This window comes from Rhea pennata, chromosome 15, assembly GCF_028389875.1.
Source record: "Rhea pennata isolate bPtePen1 chromosome 15, bPtePen1.pri, whole genome shotgun sequence".
Lineage (NCBI taxonomy): Eukaryota > Metazoa > Chordata > Aves > Rheiformes > Rheidae > Rhea > Rhea pennata.
In genome coordinates, this window is record NC_084677.1 from 13,184,636 (window position 1) to 13,209,536 (window position 24,901).

Below are 24,901 nucleotides of genomic sequence, written 5' to 3' on the forward strand. Positions count from 1 at the left end.
AAGTGTGTGAAATATATCAGATCACACTAGAAAAAAAATACAATGGTAAGTTGCATTCTCAACATCATCTCCAAAATAAAAATCAGTGGAAAACATTGCATGGTTTGTTTAGTCTAATTAATAATTTGAAAAGCCAGTTTAAACAGATTGGAAATAGACTACAAAGCTACTCTAGTAGAGCACTTGGACTTTTCATTTAATACCCCATACTCAAAACCAAAGTGTTTCAAAGTACTACAAAGCATGAGGTTTTTCCATTGCAACATGAATTTCTGCTTCTGCAACAAGATTCCAGATCTAAGATATATATATCTGCACTTATTCCAGATATAAGATGAAGAATGGTAAATCCAGATCCCTTTATGAAGAAGTATTGTTGTGAAGTCTTCTGAGGATGGTGCATAAGCCTGGATTTACTAAGAACTTGGAAAAATCATCCCACCTATTTAAAAGCTATTTTCCTTTTTATTAACTTTTTTAGATTCGGTCTTTTACTGTAGTAGTGGGAACACTACTGAAATGTATAGATTGTTTCTATCTTATTAGATTAGCTATTACAGGTACTAGATTTTATTAGGATTCATTGCATAATGTTATTACGATCATATTCATTACATAACTTTTAAGCAAGGACAGTTTTTCTTGGGCAAAATAGTTATCTCAAACTTTCAGACACTTTAGATAAGCTCTGCCGTTCCTGTGACGAGCAGATGTGCTTATGTTGTTGTCTTTACAAGCCAGAAGGCCTGTTGTGGTGGATCCTGGGGCTTGGATTTGCAGTGAAACAAAATTTTTGGTAAGTGTATGCATTTACCTAACCTAATTTTCTAAATATTTTGTTGACTACTTTACATTGAATCAATTAGTTAGATATTAAGAGAGCACTGCAAAGAGACACACCTAGACTTTGAGGAAAAGTCTACATCAGAGAGCAGTTTTAGGAGAGTCTTAAAGTTTAGTATGTTTCCATATTCATCTACTTCTCATCTGTGTGAGTTCTTACTGGCAATCTGCAGATGTCCTTAGAAGTGCATCAGGCAGATCATAGGCACTCTGTCAGTAAAGCACACTCTGCCATCTAGTTGTATGGTAATAACACATTAATTTGTTTGGGTATGCAGTGTGCTCTCCAGAGACTAACATCCAGTTATAACTGGACTGTGCTTCCAAGTTTGCTGTCTGAAGAGGCAGCCAAGTTTAGTCAGGAGAAAAGTTTTGAGATGATCGTGAAAACAGAGTTTAGGTGTGCCCATAACTTCAACAGTGCGGACAATCTTACTGCACACCACAGTGTGTGTGATGACCTCTGTTAACAAATCCTGTGTCCTGAAGTCGTCTACTCTAGCGTTAACTGTCTTTTGTTATCTAGAATAACTATACTATTATTGTTAACTATAATTTAAAGCCTTCAAACGTTGAAACATTTGGATTAGAGTTCTGACTGGTTCGTGATAGGCTTTATCTCACCTGTATGGAAGCCCCTTGTATAAGCTAAATACACTTTAATAAAGAGTGTTGCTCCTGATACAGGAGTAGCATTTTGGCCCCTGAAAATCAACTACTGACTTGAGAGGAGCCAAGTCAGCCATTCTGTTTCATTTGCAGAATCTACATTAGCATCACTGTACAGGAAGGTGAACAGCTGTTGACTTTTCTATAGAAAAGTGGGTCAGAGCTGGTCCCATTGGATGCAACGTAGACTGCTCCTTGCCTCACCCCTTCAAGTGAAGCTTTAAGCATGCTTTAAAAAGAGAAAGATAAAGCAAAAATCTTTATTATTAGGCAGCTGAAGGATCAACAAAAATTACAGTTAACAGGCTTGTGTCCACTTACTGAGATCAATCCCCCAGGAAAGCTCAAGAACAGCAGTAACTGAGATGAAGCAGCTGATGAGAGCTGTGGGGAGAACGGCTGCTCTGTCAGCCTTCCTTGTGTGTAATCGGCTTTTCTTGTTAATGGCTGAAATCCCCTGTAAGTCAGGACGATGGTAAGATCTTGTAGCAAAATTTAATTGAAGTGCTTTGCATCCCCCTTTTAACTGATAACCTAATTGCCCTGTATGGAGCACCACTGCCCTTGGCGCACTCCACTGATGGTATAGGGAAAGGGCCTTCCTCACTGTAACTGTGAGGTGCAAGGCAGACAGAGGAAATTTTTTCTTTAATGAGCACTGAATTGGACTTCCAGACACTTTAGGCAATTTCAATACTAGTGCACATACAGGATCATCTTCCCGTCCTTGGGCATAAAGGCCACCACAGCTCCTCACGTTAAAGAATGCGTCCTCAGTCTACAGGACACCCTTGCCCAGCAACCCGCCGTATCTAGTGTCCCTCCCCGCATTGCTACTGAGGTCCAATATCCAATTTACTACTCAACGTTAAGACTTCTCTAGTCCGCTGTGACTAGAAACACCTTGCTGCACTGATCTGTATCACATTCAGTCCACATTTCCTTTAATTGCTACCAGGCCCGGGACCTTTGTGGTTGATAGCCAGGGTGGGAGCGCACAGCAGAGCAGTCTCACTGGGGGCAGGAACGCACTGGGAACAGCAATGGGAATCACAGTGGGAAGAGAAGGAGATAAGAATGGGGGAAGGAAAGATGGGATACAAAGATCAGACTAGATCTGCCCTTGGACTGCAGTTTCTTCCATACTTGGTGTCAATTCATGAAGTCTTTTTTTCTATGTTCTTAACAGCACTCTAGACTGTTAAAACCAAAACTTTTTAATGTGATTTATTTTTATCTCTGATTGTTTTTATAGACTTCAGCTTAACCAGTAAAATTAACTGAGCTGATTTTACTTTCAGCGCTCATTGTCAGGAGTTCAAAAACTTGAAAGGAATGGTTATTTGCTTCAGAGCTGCTTTTTTTCTGAAAAAAAAACTATATGCACACCTGCTTCTTTTAACAAAATCTGAACATCAGACCTAGATTTACTTAAATCCTAGAAATCAAAGGCTCTGTTGTCTTTGCAACCTCATAGCTGGAGCAGCAGAGAGAAAGCTCAGTCTAAGCCACCCTTTTCCATGCTCTCAGTTACCTGGTCCCAAAGCAAAAGCGTTTGCCTGGGACAAGTCGGAGCAGCCCGGAGAGCTGGCACGGTGCCTGGGGGCTGCCACAGGCCTGGTCCTGCAACGCGCCGGGTCGGGCTCCCCTGGGAGGGGAGGAGAAACATCCCCACGCTGTGGCCTTATAGCCAAAGAATTTCAGTGATATTTACACTAAGTAGGAATCTGATCTCTGATCCTATCTTATGCCCTTAAACGTATCCCCCAAACTACCCGTTCTACCCTAAATGCAGAAAAACAGGCGCCAGCACAGAAGCGTGAGGTGGATTTCCTCCCTGCAAAGTGTTCAGCCATCCATGGAGAGGAGGCTGCAGGGACCTGCTACCTCGTACTAAAGCATGTGTTAGATTCCAGTTATTATTGGGATCACCTCAATTTTGGCTAAAGCCATTTGAAATATTAAAATATCCAGAAAAGAACCATTTGAAAACAAATCACTGTTGCCTAAACTGGTTGCTGCAGTGACTTCAACTCGATTCTTGCATTAATATCTGTTTCACGTCCTTCTCTGTTTCTTAAGGATTAGCTTCTTGCCCATTTCTTATCCAAATAGTGACAGAATTTATTTAGGAAGATGACTGAAATGTTCCCTCCACTTTTTTTTTTTTTTAATAGACATTACCCAATTTTTCCCAACGAGATGAGTTATTTTTCTTAAACACACCAATAAACAATAATTTTTGGCCAGGTTATACTTTCTTAAGTGACTCGTATCCTATTCCTCTGTTTGTATTCAGTTGAACTACCTTGACTACAGTACACTCCATAAAGATGGCCACAAGAAAGCTGTACGCTTGGAGAGATTGAAGATTTACAAAATGTGACTCAAATGCAGATTTCAAATTTAATTTATTTGCATATATTCCCCAAATATGGAGAGCTTGGGGGGTAGGAGGGGTTGGGGGTGGGGGGCTGGCGTGAGCGTGCCAAGCGGTGGTGCGTGTGGGGCCGGGTGGAGTGGGGGGTAAGTGTGTGTGTGAGAGGGTGCGTGTGAGGGGGTGCGCGCGGGCCGTGTGAGGGGCGCCGGGCGCGTGGCGGGACCCGCGCGTGACGGGCGCCGGTACGCGGGGGAGGGGCGGGGGAGGGGGCGGGGGGCGCCCTGGGTGCCCGGCGGGGCGGGGCGGGGCGGGACCGGAGCGGACCCGCCGCGGGAGGGGGCGCTGGCGGCTCCCGCTAAAGCGGGCGGGGCGAGGGGAGACTCCACTGCCGGCTCTGCCGCCGCCGGCTCTGCCTTTCCCTCGCTGCCGCCGGCGCCAGGTAACGACCGCGCGCGGGCGGCTCCGGCTCCGCGTGGGGCCGCCCGGCTGCTTCGCGGCGGCGGTGGGGGCTCCTGTGAGGGCGGGCGGTCGCGCCTTTCTGCGGGGCGTCCCGGGCCTCCCCCTCGCCCCCACGGAGGAGGGAGCCCTGCCTTCTCCCCCCCGCAGCCGGCCCCCGCGGCCCTGCCGGGGATCGGCTCCTGCGGGACCGCGGAGCCGGCGGGGGGCGTGCCCGGAAAGCGGGGAAAACCGGCGGCCGTTGGGTCAAGCACCGGCCTCTCCTTGGTGCTCGGAGCTGTTTGAATCCGCGCTGTTGGCGCGGGAGGGTGAGGGGGAAAAAAATCTCTGCTGTGGGTGTCCGCTGCGGGGCCGCTCCTGGCCCGCCGCCCGGCGGCGCTTCCCTGTGGGGGAGCAGCTGTAACCCGCCGCTCGTCACCGGGTTTTGAAGTAACTGCGAAGTGTGTCAGTCGTGCTTCTGCTTGCTGCGGCTGCTTAGCTGTAGTGCGGCGTTAACGCTTCATAGCCGAACTTGTGACTGCGCTGGTGCAGAGCAACTGCCGGGACTAGAGGCTTCTCCCTGCCCCCAAACACCCCCCGGGTGTCCCCTCAGGTCGGCTTGTATCTGTGAGCTGCTTCTATGGGGAAGACTTACAGAAAATATACTTTTTTGTTGTTTTTTTTTTTTGGTTTTGTTTGCTATAGAATAGGACAGCGTCAGCCCTGCCTGTGACTGACTTTTCTTAGTTTTACTACAAAATAACATTACAGTATTTTAGTCTTGTCATTATTTGCAGATTACAGACCTACTCTATTGGTGTTGTGGTCCAGCTTGGTTTCTCCTCTCTAACTCTGAGGGTTAGAAGCAGCTGATGCGTTGTGAAACTGCTTGAAGGCAGCACCTAGTCTTCTGTGACAGACAGTCTGAGAAGTGCCATGCCATGCCATGTATTTTTAAAGAAAAAAAAGAATTGTGTCTGTTTCCATGCATACACAAAATACATTAAAAAAGGCAAAACAGAACTTCTACATTTTTTTTTCAAGGGGGAGGGAACCCCACACTGCTTAACATATATATAGGAAAGGAAAATCTTAGCTAGCAGATTCCTGGATGAGTGTCTCCACAATACATAGAGTTCCCCTGCCTGGTCCTCTGTTTTTCAAATTAACATTTCACAAACAGGAAGTGGAATCTTTTCAGGATTGATTATTTTTATATTTTCTATCTTAGTGCTGTCTAATTAACCCTTAAAGATTAATGCTTCTATTGAATTTCCAAGTTGGTCTTAACATCCAGCCTCTGCCCTGACCTGTAGGGTTGTATTAATATCGGTTGATTGCGTAGTAATATTATTAAATGTTAGATTTCACTTTTAAGTGATCTGCATAGAGGGCTTTATTTACAAGCTTAGAAATCAAGGCATATTTTACACTTGTATATTAGCAAGTCTTGCAGAGACATCCTGAAAGCTGAGCTGTTTCACGGACTTGTGATTTGGTGATTGTAAGAGTTGTGGACTTCTCGCGTATTTGGGTGCAGGAAGCTAGAAGTCTTCCAAAGGGCAGGAGGTGGGGGGTCTTCTTAAGTTAGGCTGTAAATATTGAAGTTGTTTTACTAGCTGTCTGAAGCATACGTTTTTAGGATTGAAAGAGATTTAGTGTCTTGCGTTGATTATCTTTCAGAAAGCTTAGAGTTAAAATACAGACGTGACATGTAAACATGCGTGCAGGAGCGAATCGCTTAGACTTGCCTGCTCTGTGGCAGGCAACTGAGGGGTTAAACGAGCTGTGGGCTGGCTGCGGTGGCCGCGTCCAGTCAGTTCAAACTGTGCCTCTGACTGACAACAGAAGCTCCGAGAGGCTGGATCAGCTCGGGCTGATCCTCCGGGCTTTGTTGCGCCGGGGAAGCCATTTTGGGATCCTGCGGAGCGGAGAGGGGCGGAGCGGGGCGCGCCGCCGCCGCGGGAGCCGCCGCCGCCGCCCCGGGCCTGGGACTCGCACGGCGCCGCGCCTCGCGAGGAGACACCGGTTTGATACCAAATGCTCGCTGTTTGGTGTGCAGCTGTGACTGACCCGGCCGGCTACCTGGGCAAGCTCGTTTCGAAACTCTCTCTCTCTCTCTCTCTCTCTCTCTCTCTCTGTATATATATATATATATATATATATATTTCCTTTAACAGCTTAATCTGATGAAGGGAGGTTGTAAACAAAGCGTTGAACCTCTCTAAATGTGGCGGCCTGGTGGTCCTCGTGCGCTAAATCGCGGGAGATCTTTAATTGCAAGATAATCTGCAGGTTCCTAGTTCATAAAATGACTCAGTGTGTTGCCATGCAGTGTTTCAGGTGCTGTGTGTATAAACAGTGGACAGACATGTTTATTGTTTCACCATAGCTGCATGTATAGCTAGTTTATGTTTAGCTTCCTTTCTAAAAAGAAATCTGCTCGAAATGGCACTTAATGTGAATGTGACGTTTTAGTGAATAACCTTTTTTTAAGTAGCAGTACTGTTTGGCACCTGTGTCTTGAGGGTCTTTGCAGTAATATTCAATAATAGTAACATCTAGGTTAAAATGTGTATTTGGTTACTTGAATTTGTCTTTAAAAGAATACTGATTTTACTTTAAAGTATGTTTGTTTTTTTAAAAAAATGTCAATTTACCTTGGAGCTCTTTGCTCTTCAGCCTGTTTAAACTTGTAGTTATTTGGGTATGTGGAAACAAACTTCATGGAGTATATTTACATAAGAACTTAATCTGGCTGTTTTTTTTCCCAAAAAGTATTTTAATGGTTATTCTGAATAATAGGAAATTTTGAAGTTACAGGTGAAAATAGCTTGCTATCAGGAATGAATGGGGCTTCATGCTCTACTTTCATTGCTATTAATAACTTGTTCAAAAGTCTGTTTAGTCTTTGTGGCATTAATATGCTAAATCATGATGACTTAACTAAGTTCACTTCCTTAAGAAGATAAGGATAGAATAGATTCTGAATGAAGTAGTACCATCAACCTCTCTTCAAGATTTTTAAACTTCTTGCTTGTTAACCCTTATAATCTAAAAAGACATACTTTCTTGCCATTTTTTTTCATTCATAACTTGTCATAAAGCCATACTAGTTTGCCATGTGCAGCTGACTTATATAATACTTGTCCAAGGGGAGGAAAAAAAAATTAAAGCCAGGTTTACTTCCGTTTTGCCATCTGTGAGTTTCAGCATGGTTCAGTAATTACAATTGTATTCTGAGACCTGGGAAATTTGGTTTTAATTTTCTGCTTGATAGTAGACTCCATGGTGTATATTTCTACTCTGCCAGGTTTCAGTTTTGTAAAATGACAATGTTGCCACTTCCTTTGTCGCAAGGATGTTCGCGAGGAAGTACCTGGATAGTGTGTTGGAGTTATATTTATTTAGCTAAGATAAGCCCTGAGTGAAGTTCACACTTGTCCTTGCCATGTGGTATTTGTAGTGTATGTACAAAGTATATTGGGTATTGCTCTCCCCTTGTGACACTATCAGAACATACCATTGATGCTTATGCAGCATCAGTGAAGCTTACCTCAGTGGTACCAAGGTTTCACTGAGGCTGTCCAATTCTGAAAATGGTCAGATACATACTTCTTTTACAGGTAAATAGGCTTGTGGGGCAGTGGTATGGCCTTGGGTCACTCTGCTCCATATTTCACTTCCTCTGAAGATAGCTCGGGCTCTGTGCAAAGGTAAACTCTACTGCACTGATTTATAGAGTCCCTGTGCTTCCTTGTATTTTGACCAGCTCAGAATTTGTCTCTTCTCCTGCCCTTTTATTCTGCACATTTAATATAACATTGATAGAGTTGATTTGCCGGGGAGAAATGATGCTCTTACAAGATAGTCATTGTCTCCTTCTCAAGAAAGAGTAACTAACCCAACTGTGTCCTCTGTAGGAACGTGGAAGTTAGCGCTATCATCTGCCATTGCACCTTAGCTTACAAGCTATCTAAGGTCTGCTTACATTCTGCTGAAATTTATGCTTCTCAATTGCTTTTAAGTTCTCAAACATATTCTTACAGTATTTTTTTTAAAAAAGCAATTACATACTGAGTTCTTTCCCTATATATGTCCCTCTCACTTTGAAATAAATGTTTTGTGGGCTTCCTGAAGAAGGAGAGATGTTTAAAGTTTGAGTCAAGTAATATTTGCAACAAAGCTGTTAATAAAAGCCTGCATTAATCTGAGGCTGGGCAGTCTTTGGTACCTAAATTTGAAGTCTAGTGGGCCCCAAAAAGAATTGAAACTAGAACTGGGTATTATGTCTGCCTCTCTGGTCCCCTGCCAAGTTTTGTGGGTTTTCTACTGCATTTGTGTTTGAAAGTTTCATAAACGAGAGGAATTCATGGGTTATATGAGCAGTAGAGTGCTGTCAAACGTGAGTGAACAAACTAGAGAGACTTGTTGCTCTCCACCCACCCCTGATCTGTTCTATAGTTTAAGGTCATGATTGTAATAATATGTGGAATATTTCTAAATAAAGTGGATCACTCATTTGTTGCATGCTTTTTGTTTTAAAAAAAATGGACACCTAAAGTCAAGCTGTTGAACTAGTAGTAAGGTTTAAAAAAATAGTTCTATAGCAAATTTCAGGTGTCTGATTTTTGAAAATCATGGTTACTATCTTTATGAAGATTAGCTGACAGAAGTAGTTTTATTTTAAAGCTCTGTTTGGCATTTTAAAGAATAAAAATATTTCCTTTTTGTTTGACTGGTACTCTAAAATGTATCAAATCAAGCCCCTAAACAGCCCACAAGCAGAAATCACGCTATCATTTAGGTACTGAATCTCTTTTCACTACTAGAGGTCCTGGTGTTCTGATTATCAAAGATTACTAGACCTAGATATAAATACATTCAAGGCTTTTCAGTTAGCAATGCTACCGAGTTCATATTTTAAAACTAACTTGATGATGCATTTTCAACTTTATCAAGTAAGGAAAATAAAATTTAACATTTAGTTCCTTCAGAAATCAAGAAGGGGAAAACTGATGGGGAAGAAGGAAGACTAGGAAAGAAACTGAGCTGGTGTGTTATTTTTCAAAGTCTGTCTTTGCCCTTTCCATCTGTGTAGCAGAGACTTGAGGAGGAGTTGGGTAGCAGTAGAAAGCTCTCCTTTGTAGCCTAACTTTCCATGTGGGAAAATGTTGCTGAGTGTCAAAAGCATGACATGAGCTGCTAAACAGCCAGGTCCTTAATCTGTAAATGAAACTGAAACTAGATCTGTAGATGAAATTGTGTTAAGCAGTCATACCCTTTAGTTCAATTTCTGCTCCAGTGGAAACTGAACAGAGGTATTCCTAGCCTGTGATTTCAAAATCTTACAAAAAGATAGACTAATTTAAACAGGTCAACCTTAATCATAATTTTAAACTTCAGTGGGCATGTGCCTATGACAAATCTTTCTTTAAAAGTTCTGATGTTACACTGAATTTCAGGATGAGGGATATTAGTATTCCCATCGTTGTTGTTTGGGAAATCTTTACTCACTGTTTTCCACTTATTTTCTGAAATGAACTTTTATTTGTTGCTAGAGTATGACTGTAGTTGTTGCTCATTCTAGCTGTATTTGCTGCTTATTCTAGCAAAAGAATTGGACCACTTTGCTAATATTTCTGCACTATTGATTTCTTCAAGTTTCTTCCAAAGAAACAACAAATCTGCTATATGAACCTGCAAAACAGAAGGGCTCTGAAACGGGTGAAGCAAACTTAGAAAAGGCATTTCCATTAAGTGATATTTCTTTAGTCTTCAAAAACTAATATGTAAATAGCAGAAATGAGAGCCCTTATTTCTTATTACTCTCCCAAATGCATGGGAGGTGCTTGCATTCAAAGAGATAGGCCTGTAAGTTTGTTTAAAAACAAAAATGAAACACACAGTTTTAAGTAGTAACTGAGATGTCGTCCTCCATACTAACATCAGAATTTGGAGACAAGTGTACTGACAGAGTATTTTAGTGTTACGTGCAGAGATTTCTTTTTGAAATGGCATTACCTGTACCTGTGCTTCTTGTCACTTTTATTTTTGTATTGGTAGCTATCCAACTGAAAACTCCTATTGATGCACAGCAAAGTGCATCCCAAAATGAGATACTTGTTGTGATTTGGTTGTAAGAATTAAATTTTACCCAGACCCAGAGATGAGATGCCCAAACTAAAATAAAAGCATCAACACAATTGTGTGGATTACTTAAGTACGTTAATATACTAGGTACTGCTGCTGAAACAGGAGCCATGGATGATCTGAAAATAGCCAGAATTTAGCTTTGTTAACCATGCAAATCCAGAACACTGAAAATTCCTATTTGTTAACCATGAAGAGTCTACTATCAAAGAATCTTTCTGGAAAAGCAAAATTTCTTTCTTGTGGCTAATCTAATGCAGGTTTTCTTTCAAAGACTTTGTGCTTTGAAAACTTGCATAATGCTCCAGATAGTCACCCATATGGTTTCATAAACTCCTTGATAAGGCAACATCTTTATTTATTTTTTTTAAAAAACTTTCTTTCTAAAGCTATAATACCTTTCAAAGAGTCAAAAAAAAAAAAAATGCAAAACTTTAAGAAGTGAATGACACTTTGGAAAATGCACCTAATTCAAGCCATGTGAGTCATTTTGAAGTTGGCTTTTCTGTTTGGGTGTGTATTCTGTGCTTCTATGACCAAATTAAAATGCAATATTCGGTACCAGTTAATTTAATGTGAAATGCAGGAAGTCTCCTTGCTGCTTAGTGGGCAGTGTCCAAAGATTATAAAAGATTTGCCTATATGTAAACTTTTAAGTTTCAGATGTTAGGCATTATAAGTGCATAAAGCAGTCTGTGCTAGTTACAGCACTGATAGTTCTTTGAAGCAAAACTCACCATCTACAAAGACTTCTGAAAACATGGCTAAGTGTTTTTAAGTTTTTATACTTAACTTTTTAGGAGGACAGCACAACTTGATTCATATGGAAGCATAGTTCAGTAGTGATAAGAGCTTGGCATATCTCAGTGTTGTTCCAGAGAACTCCGGAATTGCTGAAAATAGAGTAGCTTTTTTTTTTTTTTTTTTTTCTAATTGCACTCCAAAATAAAAGGTTGAGCTTTGTGCAGTAATAAGGGTTACCCAACAGAAGCATTAATGTTGCTACAGTACTGAGAGCTCAATGTTTCTTGTAACAGTAGCTTTTGCTATTGTAGTACTTCATAACACAGGCTGAATGATGCAAGGGCTCTTACCTTGACTTCAGACATTTTTAAATCATTGTATTACTTTATTTTCACCTTTTACAGTATGATTTGAAACAGTCAACATGGACTTTTCACGCCTACACACGTACACCCCTCCCCAATGTGTGCCAGAGAACACTGGCTATACATATGCACTCAGGTGAGAACTTTTTTTTTTCTTGTAGAGAAACTATATGTTCTCTGAGTGTTGTTAATTCCAGAGTTTAGCTTTTATGGTAAGTAATTCTTTAAAAAAAGTATGCTTCATCTAGTCTGTTTTTGAAAATAACTGCTGTGTCCTAAATGGAGAAAAGAATACATTCTGAACTAACAGGACAATGACTAAGATAATGACTCAGTGTTTATTAGTTGTTATAAACAAACTAGTCTCCACCTAGTTACAGTTGGCATTTTTTTTTCTATGAACGTGTCATCAAAATTCTTAAATGCTTTCTCTTCTGTCTTGTAAATTTTGTGTGTTAATTTTACTCTGGTAACTTGGCACCCCTTTTTACTTAAAACATTGATTAATATGCACTTGTTACTGCTAGCGTGGGATTTGGCTGGAAGTAAGTTATTGATCATTTTCTAGCAGAAATGTGAATATAAAATTTGAATTGTAATGAGCTCTTTTCTTGTTTAAACTAGTGACTACTGGTCTCTTTCAGAAAGATACTACTTCAGTTTTCTAAAAATGACTTTAGAGTATTTGCTAGCTTTGTATTATGCTAGTCAAAATAAATGTGGATGCTCATTTGAATTTTTGAATATTAATATGGCAGATTGTGGCTCCTGATTAAATCTAGTATCCTGATAGCGGGGGGGGGGGGGGGGGGGGGAACAGATGCAAGTACACATGGATGGGCCTGAATTCTTGGTTTGGCTAGTTTTAGTGTTTTTTTTTTTTTTTTTTTTTAAGTGTGGTCATTAATACAGTATGAGATTTTTTTTTTCTATTCTGTGTCTATAAGTCATGAGGTACATTTAATATGTATTTAAATCTAGCATTTAAGTTGGAGAATAGTTGATTGTCAATAAAGTTGTCAAGACTCATAGTTGTACTAGAGATCACTGATTAATATTAAACTCATACTCTTAGGATTATGTGCTTTTCAGTTTTATCAGTTTTGATCTTTGTCATTTCTAAAGCTAAAGATTGTTAATGGTGTTGAAAAGTGGAAGTCTTAACATGTTTAGGATGACTTATGTGCCTTTGATCATCTAGTAGGTCTGCTATTTAATCACTTATTGTTAATTGAAAAAGGTGTTTTTATGTTGCTAGATTTATGTTGTGAATGTGTGATACATTGGCTGAACTATTTAAACCATCTTTTACAGGAGATGAATTCCAGTTATGAGTAACAAATGCAGACCTCAGTTCTTGTTTATAGTGATTTGTTTGTTTCTATGTGTTTCTTTCCTAAAATATGAGCTGTGAAACTATCACCTTGTTTCTTTTCCTGAGCTGTTGTATTTGTCTAAAACAGTGCTAATAAGTTCAGATGCGCTGTCTTCTCCACAGCAACTACTTTTTTCCTCACAGACAAGAAGGAATAAGGAGATCTTAGTAGTAACTCAAGATTTTATTTTCTCTCTCTCTCTCTTTAATACTTTGCTCTCCCAAGGATAATAGCAAAGTGCCTTATTTAAACTAATTTGGGGCTGGAGTCCCTCTGAGTTGACTTTCTTCCTTCGTCCACTTTTCTTGTTGCAGCGTATGATGCTTCTTGCTGTGGCAAACAAGAATACCATGTGAGCAGAGATTTCCTTTCTAGGGAAGGAAGATGTAGGGTGATAGATCTCACTTGAATTCTGGAGTATAGTGCATTTTGACTTTACTTCTGGTGTAAAAAACAGAAGTGTTTGACTTCCTATGTAAATGAAGGTGGTTTTGTAAAGCTGAGAACTTGTGAAGAAGGCTTTGTAAAAGGGGAGGGTTCAATTTCCTGAATTTTTTTCAGCCTCCAGTTGGCTGTGTTAAGCAGTACATTAGATATGTAGCTCTATCCGTTTTTGTATGCCTATGATAAGCTGAAGTTTAATGACTAACCTAATGAAGGCAGGTGTATTTAAACTAGGGTGAAATTAAGTCTCATTGTAACTCTTCCTTGTGTAGAAAGAAGGGATTAGCAAGTGTTTAATTAAAATTTCCTCTCTGAAAATTCCATGAAGCCCAACATATTAAAAAGGGAGATTACTGTGCAATACACTGTCTGCTTTCAGCATATCAAGAGAATAGACTTAGTCTTTTAAGCAGACTTCTACATCTGTCTGCATGCTGAATCTTTGCAGAATGCCAGCTTATTCATGTAGTTCTTCCAAGCTTGAGTCAAGTAGTATTTGGAGAACCTGAAGAAAGGGTGAATGGGACAAAATTACTATTTGGAAATGTTTTTCATGCCAAAATGCGAGGGTTTTTTTTTTGTTTCTCCTCCTCTCTGTCCCCTCCTCCCTTTTAATTAACCTTGCTTATCCTGCAATCTGACTTGTTCTCCCTTTGACAGTTTAAGGAGCTTCACAGATTTTTATCCATGAGTTTCTCCAAAGGAGTTTATTTGTGCATTAGGCACTACAGGAAGAAGTGAAGAGGAGTTGGATACTACCAAGCTATTAATAGGTTTTGATATGACCTATTAATAGAGTTTATAGTAATACTTCCTGGGATTACTATGTGTTCATAACCATTTGTAATGCTTCTAACTTGTACTTCTACTTGAGCCCACATCAGGAAAGTATTATACTGATATAGCTAAACAAGCTGTAGTTCTCTAGATGCATTGCATTTGTTTCTCTTGCAGTCTTAAATAATCCAGAACATTCTTGTCCACTTCATTCCAAAGCTTACAAAATAAATGACCCTTAATGTCCTCTCGACCAAGCTGTATGTGTACTAAAATTGGCAGACCTCATTCTCATTCCATTTACATAGATGTAACTTGAGAATTAACCCACCAAAGCCTAGAATGTTTTTGCTCTGTAGAAGCTAATGTGAGGGAGGTGTAAAGGTAATAGGAAGAAATTGGAAGTAAACATAAGAGTAGATGTAGTCAGCAGGTGTGGCAGCATGGGAGCTGGGGGGAAGGAACCAGAGTATGCTGTTTGCATAACTATCCAGGAGTATAGGCTGCGTAGGATGATTGCGTCCTATCTTTAATATGGCTTTTGTCTGGCAGTACATATTAGATAAGTGAACCTGTACATTTTTGGTAGACTTCTGGCCTATAAATGGGCTGAGATGTATACTCCAGTGGATTTCCCCGCCTTCCTCTCCTCCCTAGCCCCCCAGGAAAGATGCTTCTCCAAAACATGGAAAATGGGATAGGAAGTTAGGAGACTTTTTGATACTGTCCTGACTTCAGAGACTTTGTATTTCTTTATGAAGAGCATTACTGTCCTGCATAAGCAAGAGAGAAGCTCTCCTTCTTTCAAAGAGGAAAAGATACCTTAGTATTTTAGACTGTAGGGCTGAAATCTAGGTGAGGTGTTCAACTGGAATTGATGTAAATGCTCGTTGAGATACCTAGTAACAGCAAGTGTCCATGAAGAGAAACAAATTGAGGCAGCTTACTGCTATCAGTTTGTACTTTGTCACCTATACTTTGCATTCTTGTGAATTGAGTATCTGTAAGAATCGCTAGGTAAAGATGAGAAACAAATGTATAGTGGTGAGTGTAAAAGCAAAACAGTTCTGAAACAACTGCCTTAGGGAGGGACTCAATAAACTGTTGAGGCTCTGATTCTTTCAGAATGAAGGAATGAGCAAAAGGAAGAGCAAATTTAACTTCTGTTCACTTCACATATGTCAGAATGCAAGCTGCCTAAACCTTTTGTAACCGCTGTAAAACTATATTCTTTGTGCCTAATGAAATTGTAGAATAAAGCCATTTTTCACATGAGGAGACTCCTCCCTGACTCCGGCACCCCTCCAAGAAAAGTAGAGGAGACATTAAAGTATGCTGGTTTTGTTTTAAGCTGTAGTCAGACTTCTGCCATGTTTGAGGTTATGCTGCCTGTGACTGCATTAGCAAGCAGTGCAGGCCAGGCAGGTCAAACGGATTGTGCTGAATACCTGACCCCAAGTCTACATGCCCTCTGGCAGGTGGGACAGAGTTGCTTTGGACTAGTTCTGATGCATGGTCCAGCAGAGTGAATGCCATGTGCTGCAGGAGCACACTAGGTGCACACCTACAGTGCATTGCTGGGTTAGTTTTCTAGGTGAGAGAAATGTGGTTCCTGTGCTCTGACACTGTTCAGTCTTGTGTGCTTTCATTTACATTGTGGAACTGTCAGGTAACGCGCTTCAAAAGCACCCACTTTTTCAGAATTTAATCACCAATGTAAATGTAGCTGCTAGGACATCTAATGTTGGTTTGTTTCTGTGCCAAAATAATGCAATATATAAAAGCTTGTATTGACTTTTTTCAGCTTAGAATAAGTGTAGGTATTGTTTAGCAGTTTCATATTTTTATAATCTTTTAATTTTTTTTAGCCAATTAGGTGAGAAAATCCTTTGCATCAAAATGATCCTTTCTTCCTTAATACCTTTTCTAGTAACTGTAGCTTTTCTTGGGTGGGGGGGATTGAAAGCTTCCATTTCAAATACAGATAGCACAGTAGAATCTACTCATTCAGCTGTTATTTGTTTGCTTGGGATTTTGGGGAGAAGGGGCTGCTTTAGGTAGCACTTCTCATATCTTACACAGGCTTTGTTTTGCATCCCTCCCCCCCCTCAAAAAAAAAAAAGTAGGGGGCAGGCAGGAAAGCTTGAGTGACTTACAGCTCTGCACATCACAGTGGCCCAGCTTGGAACAGGAACTCCTGTTGGAAAGCTAGCCTAGAACACTTCGATTGTGGAATAGTTTGTGGTCAAGGAAACTGAGTGCTTAGATCCCTTCAATCACAACACTGAGCGGCTGTAGAAGCTAGCCTCCTGATACCCTGTAAGGACAGATGGCACTGATTATATGATTGAATGTTTCCTTTCCTTAAAAGTGCAAGGACTGTGCATTAGGCTAGTAACTTCTGTTTTATTAATCTTACTGATTCTTTTAGTTTAGTCTTGTGTTTTTCTATAAATTGCCTCTTGGTTTTCGTTGTAACATTTCATGAAGACTTTGTGTGTAAATCACACAAATCAAGTGTAAAACATGCCTAAGTGCCTGGGGAGTAGAGGTCTTGGGATAATGATAATGGAGCTTTTCTACATGTAAACTTACATGGAGACAAGCGAGAAAATAGAAAAGTGGATGAAGGGCTGTAAACACTCTTTATTTGGTCATAGTTAAATATTTCTAATGACTTAAATTAAGAAAACTTTAAAAATCTTTAATTATTCACCCTCTCCCTTCTTTTGGTAGTGCTAGTTAAGCTAGTGTGTCTAGCTAGCGTAGAAAAGCTTTTATAAATATTTAAAAGGCAAACTCCCCACTTCTTGGAGCTGGAAATTCAAACTAACCTGGCATATGAATCTTTAGTTCTCAAAATGTGGAGATAGCAAACAAAAAAAATGAACTCTTATTAAATAAAAAATATGAAACTTCCCTTTTGTAGCACATTATATGTTTTAATTTGCTTCTAGGTGTGGTGAAGAAAATTTATGCCATGGATGGCTTCATCTCTTAAATTGGTCCCAAGTGTGTTGTGTATGTGTCTGAGAGGGTGTATAATGCTTGTTCCGGCTCAACTTCAAATGTGGTTTCCATGGTAGCTGTTTCTTCCTAACTGTAATTCACTTTCAGTTGTTAAAACTGTAATACGAATTGCAGAAAACTTAATATCTACACGCTCCTAAATTATTTGGGTTATGTGGCGTATCTTGTCAGATTTGCTCCGTAACCATGGATAAACTGCTTTTAATGGAAATTCTGAGTAGGTTGAATGGCTTTTTTTTTCCTAGCAGAATTTTCTCTTAAAATCTGGTAAATTGCTGCTTTTACTTTATTTTAGTTCTAGTTATTCTTCAGCTGCTTTGGATTTTGAGACTGAACACAAATTGGATCCGGTATTTGATTCACCAAGAATGTCACGGCGTAGTTTGCGGTTAGCTGCTGCAGGATTTAATAAATCAGATGCCCGAAGTGATATCCTTCATGATGGCTCTTACACTGGAAACATGTCTTTTAGAGAACAGTCTAAGTAAGTGATTATTTTTAGCAAGACAAGTTGATTTATTGATTGGCGTCTTGAATTTATACTTGACTGAGATTTCCTACTTGAACATGGTAATACAAGAAGAGATTGACAACTGTTTTACTCCTTGTTCTTAGTGTTTACAGTTGTAAGTTACTATAATGAGGATATATAGTTTACAATAAAGTCTTTGCAAAAGTATAGATGCTCAAGAGTGAGGATTTTCTTTCTAGGCCTAACTAGAGCTGTCAGGTCACATCAGTGCTGAAATACTTTGACTGTTTTATCATTTATTAAATGAGAAAGAGAAATTTGTATCTTTAGTGCTATGTCTCTTGTGTTTGCTTTCCATTTGCTAGGACAGTGAAGCAACGCAGAAGTATGAATAAACAATCTGGCATGGTGAGAGAGACACCAAGGAAAAATCTGTCCAGCTCTTCTATTTTTAGCCAAAGCAGTTTCAATAGCCATGCCAGTGATACATCAATGGTATCCACTGTATTGGATGAATCTTTGATTCGAGAGCAAACTGAAGTTGATCATTTCTGGGGTAGGAAATGAGCTATATTTCTCACTTCAGAAGGTATAAAAACTGTGGTTTGGCATGTGTGATTGCATGTCCATGTCTTCCCTCCTCTACTCTCCTATTTCTTCATGCTTCCCACAAACAAGTACATGTTTACACCTCTGTTGTAGATGTTCACTTGCTAAGGTGTCTGCTGGAAACTCTCACCTAGTACATAAAATGCTGTTCTTGATTTTAGTGGTACAGTCAATATCAAGACATTGTTTTGTGGTCAGATTGATATGCCAAACAAATGTCTACAATTATGTAATGCAACACCAAACATCACATAGATTTAATTCTTACCATTACATTTCATCTGACCATTCTTACCATTGCTTTCAAAATGAACATAAAGTACAATATTCAAATAATGATAAATGGGTAATTGAACGCTTAGGCTTTTTAAGGAAACTTACATTGTTTATTTATAGGCAAGAGTATATTCAGCCTTAACATATCCTAATTCAAAAGTTCCAAGTTAGTAGCACCTTAAAACTTACTAACAAGTGTGTGTGTGTGTGTGTGTGTGTGTGTGTTGGTAGTGGGTTTGGAGACTTTGCTGGAGCCTTTTTTTCCAGCAAAGAGAAAATGTGGGAAGTGCCAACATAAAATACTGGGGTTTTTTTGTTTGTTTTAAACCTCCCAGTTCAAAATACTTGTTTCTAGTTAGTACATCTCATGTTAGGACTCTGGAGGTCATAAGAATCTTTCAATCTTAGTAGAATGAGTGCTTCAGAGGACTTGTATTTTAAATCTTATTTTAAAATCCAGTAGTAAAGTGGTTACTAAGCAACCAAAATGATGTAACTTGTAATTAACTGCTGTAAAGTCACATGGGAGCTGACTATACTATTTGTCATTCGTGTTTTTTCTCTGCAGCTTCTTTCATAAAATACTTTATTAACTGTCACCCTACTACATTAATGTCTTAGTGTAGGAATGTATTCAAATGCTGGACTGCAAAATATGTTAAATAATAATTGTAAAGTGGCTTTTCTTTGCAATCGTAAATAGACAGCTGGATTCTTGATTTAAGTCAGTTTCAGACATTATAGTTGACTGTGGAATTTCATTATACTTGGGAGCAAACTTTCTTTCTTTTTTTTTCTTTTCTTTTTTTTTTTCTTTTAAGGTCTTGATGATGACGGTGACCCTAAAGGTAACAAAACAGTCCTTTTGCTTCCATGAGTGTTCTGTTTAATGTGTCTAGCCATGTAGATGGTTCTGTGCTAAATATCCTACTCTTGGTTTGCTAGGTAGTGATACGACCCTGATGCAGGGGAATGGTGATGTAGCAACAGCAGAAATGCAGACTGCAGTGATCAATGGCTATACTTGCAATGACTGCAGCATGCTTTCCGAACGGAAGGAGGTTCTTACAGCATATTCGGCTTCTCATGTGCCATCTTCCAGAATTTACTCCAGGGACAGGAGCCAGAAACATACATCTAGTAAGTAATTTTCTCTTGTTTTATATGGGTATCAGAGTGGTATACCATTTAATGCATTTTTAATAGTGTTACTGAAGTGCTTTTCCTACTGTGCTAAACTTACCAATAATTGAATTCTAAAGATCAGCTTATCATGAAATATCTTTTTTTTAATACCAATGAAGACTTTGTTGTGTTGTCAGCCTCTGATATACAACTGTCAGTATGGTAGGGTTTTTCTTCCTACTGTTGTAGGAATCAAGGAATGGCAAAATAAGTGCCATGATATCTTAATAGGTTCAAACTGATGCAGAACACTATGTACTGTTCCAGCCAGTATTGACTGCAGTAGTGTCTTAATCTGGTATTGAAACTGTGCCTGTTCTTGGTCAGGATTTTCAAACAAACTTTCTTTATACAGTCAAATTATTTTCCTTAAGTGATTTGAACTTTCAGGATTGAGCAGAATTTTTACTTTGCAGTGTTTCTGTTATCTGGGAAACCTCTGAAGGATGGCTCCTTACTTCTGATCTGTGTTGTGGGCTGTTTCTGAGGGGTGGTGATGGTCAGGTCACTTAACCTTTAGTGTATTAGAGTATGTTTTTAGAACTAAACCTCCTTAAATTGAACTCAAGAGAGGAAAAACTGATTCCAACAGACTTCCCTAAAAACTACACTTCTAAAGCTTGAAAATAAATGAATCTGCCGTAAATAAGGTTCTGCCTTTCCAAGGCAATCTCAGTTCTCTGGATAATTGTTCTCAGTGTCTTGGCTGTGTCTCTGCCTCTTGCCTGCATAACGTTTTGGAGTTTGCTGATTATTGGTAGTCTTCAGAGATAACGGAGAAGGTGATGTGGTATTCTGTTTTTTCTCAGTGGTCTTTAATTAGAGTGGAACCAGTTCAGGGAGGAGACCATAAGTGTATTACTCTTGAACAAAATATCCTTTCAGTTGTAAGAAGTCGTATTTATTTGAGCTGTAAGGCATGGCTTTAAATGATTTGAGGCAAGTACTTTTTGACAGAAGTGTAGCGCAGATAGGAAATTCTGTTGTATTGGTGTAATGAGAGTTTCAAGAGTGTCAGTTAAATCTGAGGGGGGTAAGGGACACAGTCATAGCAGGTTTTTGGATTTGGCTGGTTCTATGAAAGCAGCAGTGTGGAGAACTGACTTTCTTCCTGCTGAATATCCTCTAAAGGAGAATATGTAATGGAAAAGCCTTTTTAACGCTCGAGATAGGCTATTGCAGTAACTTCTTTCCTCTAGTGTAAAAGGGAGAAGTGAGCGAAAATGTCTCTCCCTTTGAAGTCCAAAATAAGAATGTAGTTTATACCTCTCATTTCTTTGGAGCTGTGATCTGTGAAGTCAATACCAACAGCTCAAATCATTGAGAAACCCTGAGTTCTGCAAGCTATGAATTTCTTGCTTTTTAGAGTTCTTAATCTTCATTAAGAAAAGACAGTCTTGCTGAAGCTGTATTCCTGTCTTGAAAGCATTTTCTTCAGGATGTAGTTCTTACAAAAGCTTTGCTATAATACTTAGTGTAATCCAGACTTTTTAAACCGTGCTTGCTTAAGCTTTATACCCCTGTCTAAAAAGGCTTTGGATTCTTCAGCCTTGCTTTTCCACTAGCTGATGGTCACAGAGATAGAAGCACAACTTAATGTAGGTGAATAATTCATATTCACGCCTCTTTTTCTTTAATAGGAGGCACCTATTTCTACACGAATAAGATTCTGCAAATGGTCAAACATGCTGTGGCATCTTTTGCATCCCTCTTAGTGCATCTGTTTCAAATGGTTCTGCTGAAGCTGGGTTATGAATTTAAAGGTACCTTTTCAGTTGTGCTTGCTGTCCACTCTGGAATTGTGTTTATGTACAGTCTAGAGTACTTCTCTGCTGTCTTTTCTTACTGATTTCACTTGTTGCTGCTATGGTGTTCCTTTTCTATAGTCATTTTGCTGGCTACTGCCTTCCCCCTGCCTTTTTTTTTTTTTTTCTTTTCTCTTAAATCTCTTAATTGTGCTAGCCTTCCATGCTTTCCCTCTGTTTTGGAAGAATCAATATCCAAGTATGTGATTATATGGGTAGATAGTGTAGATTGTCATGTGGATTTTTCTCTGGGAAATACCAGGAGGTAATATTTAAGTTGAGAAACTTTAATTAGTTTATAAAAACTAGTTTGTGTGATACTGTCAAATCTTAGCCCACCTTGAAGACACTGAAAAGTTACTGCGTTACCCTTAAGCCTATTGTGAGTTTAAAGTTTGATTTAGACTTTTCTTGTAAATCAAAGCTGCAGTCATCTCTGTTCTTATGCACGTCATCTTTTCTTGAAAAAACTTGATTCTTCTTTTGGTGCTTGCTTTTCTGTGACAGATGCTTCACCCGTACAGTTAAACTGCTGTAGGCAGAAGGTAACTAGTATGTTTGTGTGAGAACTTCTTCTATGTTCCTTCCCATTCTGTTTGCTTTGATACCTTGTAACTTCATAATGTTTTCTTTTTTAAGTCTGAGAACCAACACAAAGCTGACAGCTGACATGAAGGTGACCTACAATGAGACTAGGCGTTTAGAATTTTATGGATTTTTACTTTGGTTTTGTTTTTATTTGATTAACTCTTCAAATTAAAGCAGTTAAGATTTTAAAATGAATAGATTTTTCTTTCTTCTGCTCATTGTCATGTAATGAGCATTTTATTTTATTTCTCTTCAGATTTTGAGATTAATTCTCCAATTATACATAGCAAATCTTTGCGGATCTTACATTTGAATTGGATAATTTCACTTCTGACTTTAAGTTTCAACTGAGATCTTATCTCTTCAAAATTTGAAGAGATTAGGGACTAATGTAAAATTCAGAATTATAAAACAAAACAGTTAAATGATAGTCCAACTCTTTTTAGGCACATAAGAGCCAAATATCACAGGCATATCTCTAGGATTTCTGTAAAACCAGGGGAGCTGAACTAAGGTGGCTGTTGTCTGAAAAGTGGAAAGACTTTGAACTAGAAGGTTCTGTCTCTTTTAAATAAGAAAAAGTGTGGTTGGACAGAAGAGATTTCTTTCATAATCACTTTCTAGGCTTCTTACATGTCACTTACCTTAAGAATTAAGCCAGTGTAGTTAAAATCTGGGTATGTGAAAGGCTTTGAACTTGAGAGAAATGTATTTTTGTTTTTTGAATGTGTTGCAGCTCACTCGGATTATTGTGGAAGCATGAATGTAAAGGAGTTTTTCAGAGACAATAGCCATCTTGGTGTAAATGAGGAATCAATATGTAAGTATAGATATTGCTGTTGTCTTTTAGCCTTGGGCTGGACTCTTGATGTTTGCAGTATTAGCAGAGTAATGTCAGATGCTCCATGACTCTATGGAAGCTATAAAGTACCTACTTTTTTTTCTACTTAAATGTAGGGGGAGAAGAAATGCAATTACGTGGTATGTTATAGTATTTCGCAGACAAGTTTTATTCCACTTAAATTTGCTTAATTGTTCTTGGTTTGATTGCCAGTAGACCTATTGAAATTATCTTGTAACAATCTTTATTTGATACTTTGTCACATTAATCAACTGTTACCACAACCAACAGGTGATGACTGTAAGGGGAAGAAACATCTTGAAACATACACCACAGACCACATGCAATCCTCATGGGCTAAAGGGGTAGCAAGGACCATTTGGCACACCTTTTCTTATGCAGGTTGACTTGGACCTTTTTTATTTTGCTTTTATTTTACTTTAGTCTCACATATGTTAGTCATTTGTATTGTTTTGTGTTTTTTTTCTTAACTACATCTATCAAAGCAGATTACACTGAAGTATCTAGAAAACTAAATTTACGTAGCATCTTTTCTATTTGACTCTTGCTGTGATCCTGGCTTGTATAAAAGCTTGGTAGGTAGTGAGACTACTTACTTACAGCTAAGTGTGGTAATAGCAAGCACCTATGTTGGAAAGAATTGAGACAATTTGTAGGATATGAATCAGATTTACTCATTTATTGCACTTCAGGAAAATCTGTACTCTTCATAAGGTGAAAAACTGACTTTAAATGAAGGCAAGGTATGAAGGTATTGGTATACAGATTATTTGAATAAAGGGTTTTAACACTTTATTTTTGTTTTAGTGATAGTCAATTTTTACAGGAATCTTATATAGTGATAGACTCTTCCCTGTGAGATGAGCCTTTCCTAGCTTGAATGACAGAGGCATCAAGAATCTGTTGAATGCTCTTTAATCAGCAAAGGAAAATGATTTGAGACACTTCATTCACCTAAATGCTTTGCAAAATATTGGGTTGGTATATCTATAATCCCTCAGATTAACCAAGATATCTCTGCTAAACTAAAAATGTAGGATTACTTCCTAAGCGTGTGTGTTGTTGCTTAGTTTAGAACAAACTGATCTAGTCTCGAATTCAGTAACTGTTGGCTTCAGTGGGCTTTAAATTACAGCATTTTTAAGAGGCTCAGAACTGACATACTGAAGATCCTTGGAATATTCATTTAAATGAAAATTTACTTTGCTGCTTGTAACCTGTTTTCTGTAGGTAGCAGTGTTTTGTGCTATTTATTAGTGTTTCTTAGACATTATTGACTTAACTCTGTGATTAGAATTGGAAATTTCATTTGCCCCTTCCTGTCTTTAACACATGAACCCAGATACCAAAACTTGATGTATGATTCAAAGCAAATAAGATGTTTTTAAAATAATGATATACCTTAAACATTTTTATTGCATTACTTCTTTTTAATACTATCTTTTTAATACTATCTTTTATAATTAGCATACTTATCTACCAATGCCATTCTACAAAATGTAAATCTTTTCTGTTTTAGAAAAGTGACATTCCAAATGCACAGATGCTATTGTTTTTCCAAATTGTCTTGGTTTTATTTGAATTCATGTTTATAGCTTGTTTTTAAATATTGAAGAACCAGGTTTATAACTTACTGATAGTTATGGTTTAAATTGTGCAGGACATATAGTGATCAGGGGCTTGAATCTCTGCTTTACTACATGTACTGCAAAAAAACCCTTCATTTTACGTATGTTACCACATAGAGTTAATTTGTTATAATCTAGGTTACTTTATGGTTCACGTATTGCAAACAGTGGGAGCAACTGGATGGCTTGTGTCTCAGAAGGTGTTGTCTCTACTTTGGCTGCCCGTTTTTTCCTCAGGTTACTATCCTGATCTGTGTGCA

General features: G+C 38.8%; 1 protein-coding gene across 11 annotated transcripts in view; it reads left to right on the top strand.

Moving 5' to 3' along the window:
- The first annotated feature begins 711 nt into the window (after positions 1-711).
- The window catches only part of SUN1 (Sad1 and UNC84 domain containing 1), a 35,281-nt gene continuing 11,091 nt past the window's right edge, over positions 712-24,901 (top strand). Inside the window, exons 1-11 of one of the 11 annotated variants that reach the window (XM_062588445.1) lie at positions 712-796; positions 3,812-3,894; positions 11,629-11,725; positions 17,512-17,700; positions 18,054-18,244; positions 19,395-19,421; positions 19,519-19,713; positions 21,399-21,521; positions 22,888-22,971; positions 23,284-23,394; positions 24,780-24,878. In XM_062588445.1, coding sequence (XP_062444429.1) covers positions 11,649-11,725; positions 17,512-17,700; positions 18,054-18,244; positions 19,395-19,421; positions 19,519-19,713; positions 21,399-21,521; positions 22,888-22,971; positions 23,284-23,394; positions 24,780-24,878 — 1,096 coding nt within the window. In that variant the 5' untranslated portion in view covers positions 712-796; positions 3,812-3,894; positions 11,629-11,648. The other 10 variants (XM_062588449.1, XM_062588448.1, XM_062588447.1 and 7 more) reach the window with 10 other exon arrangements.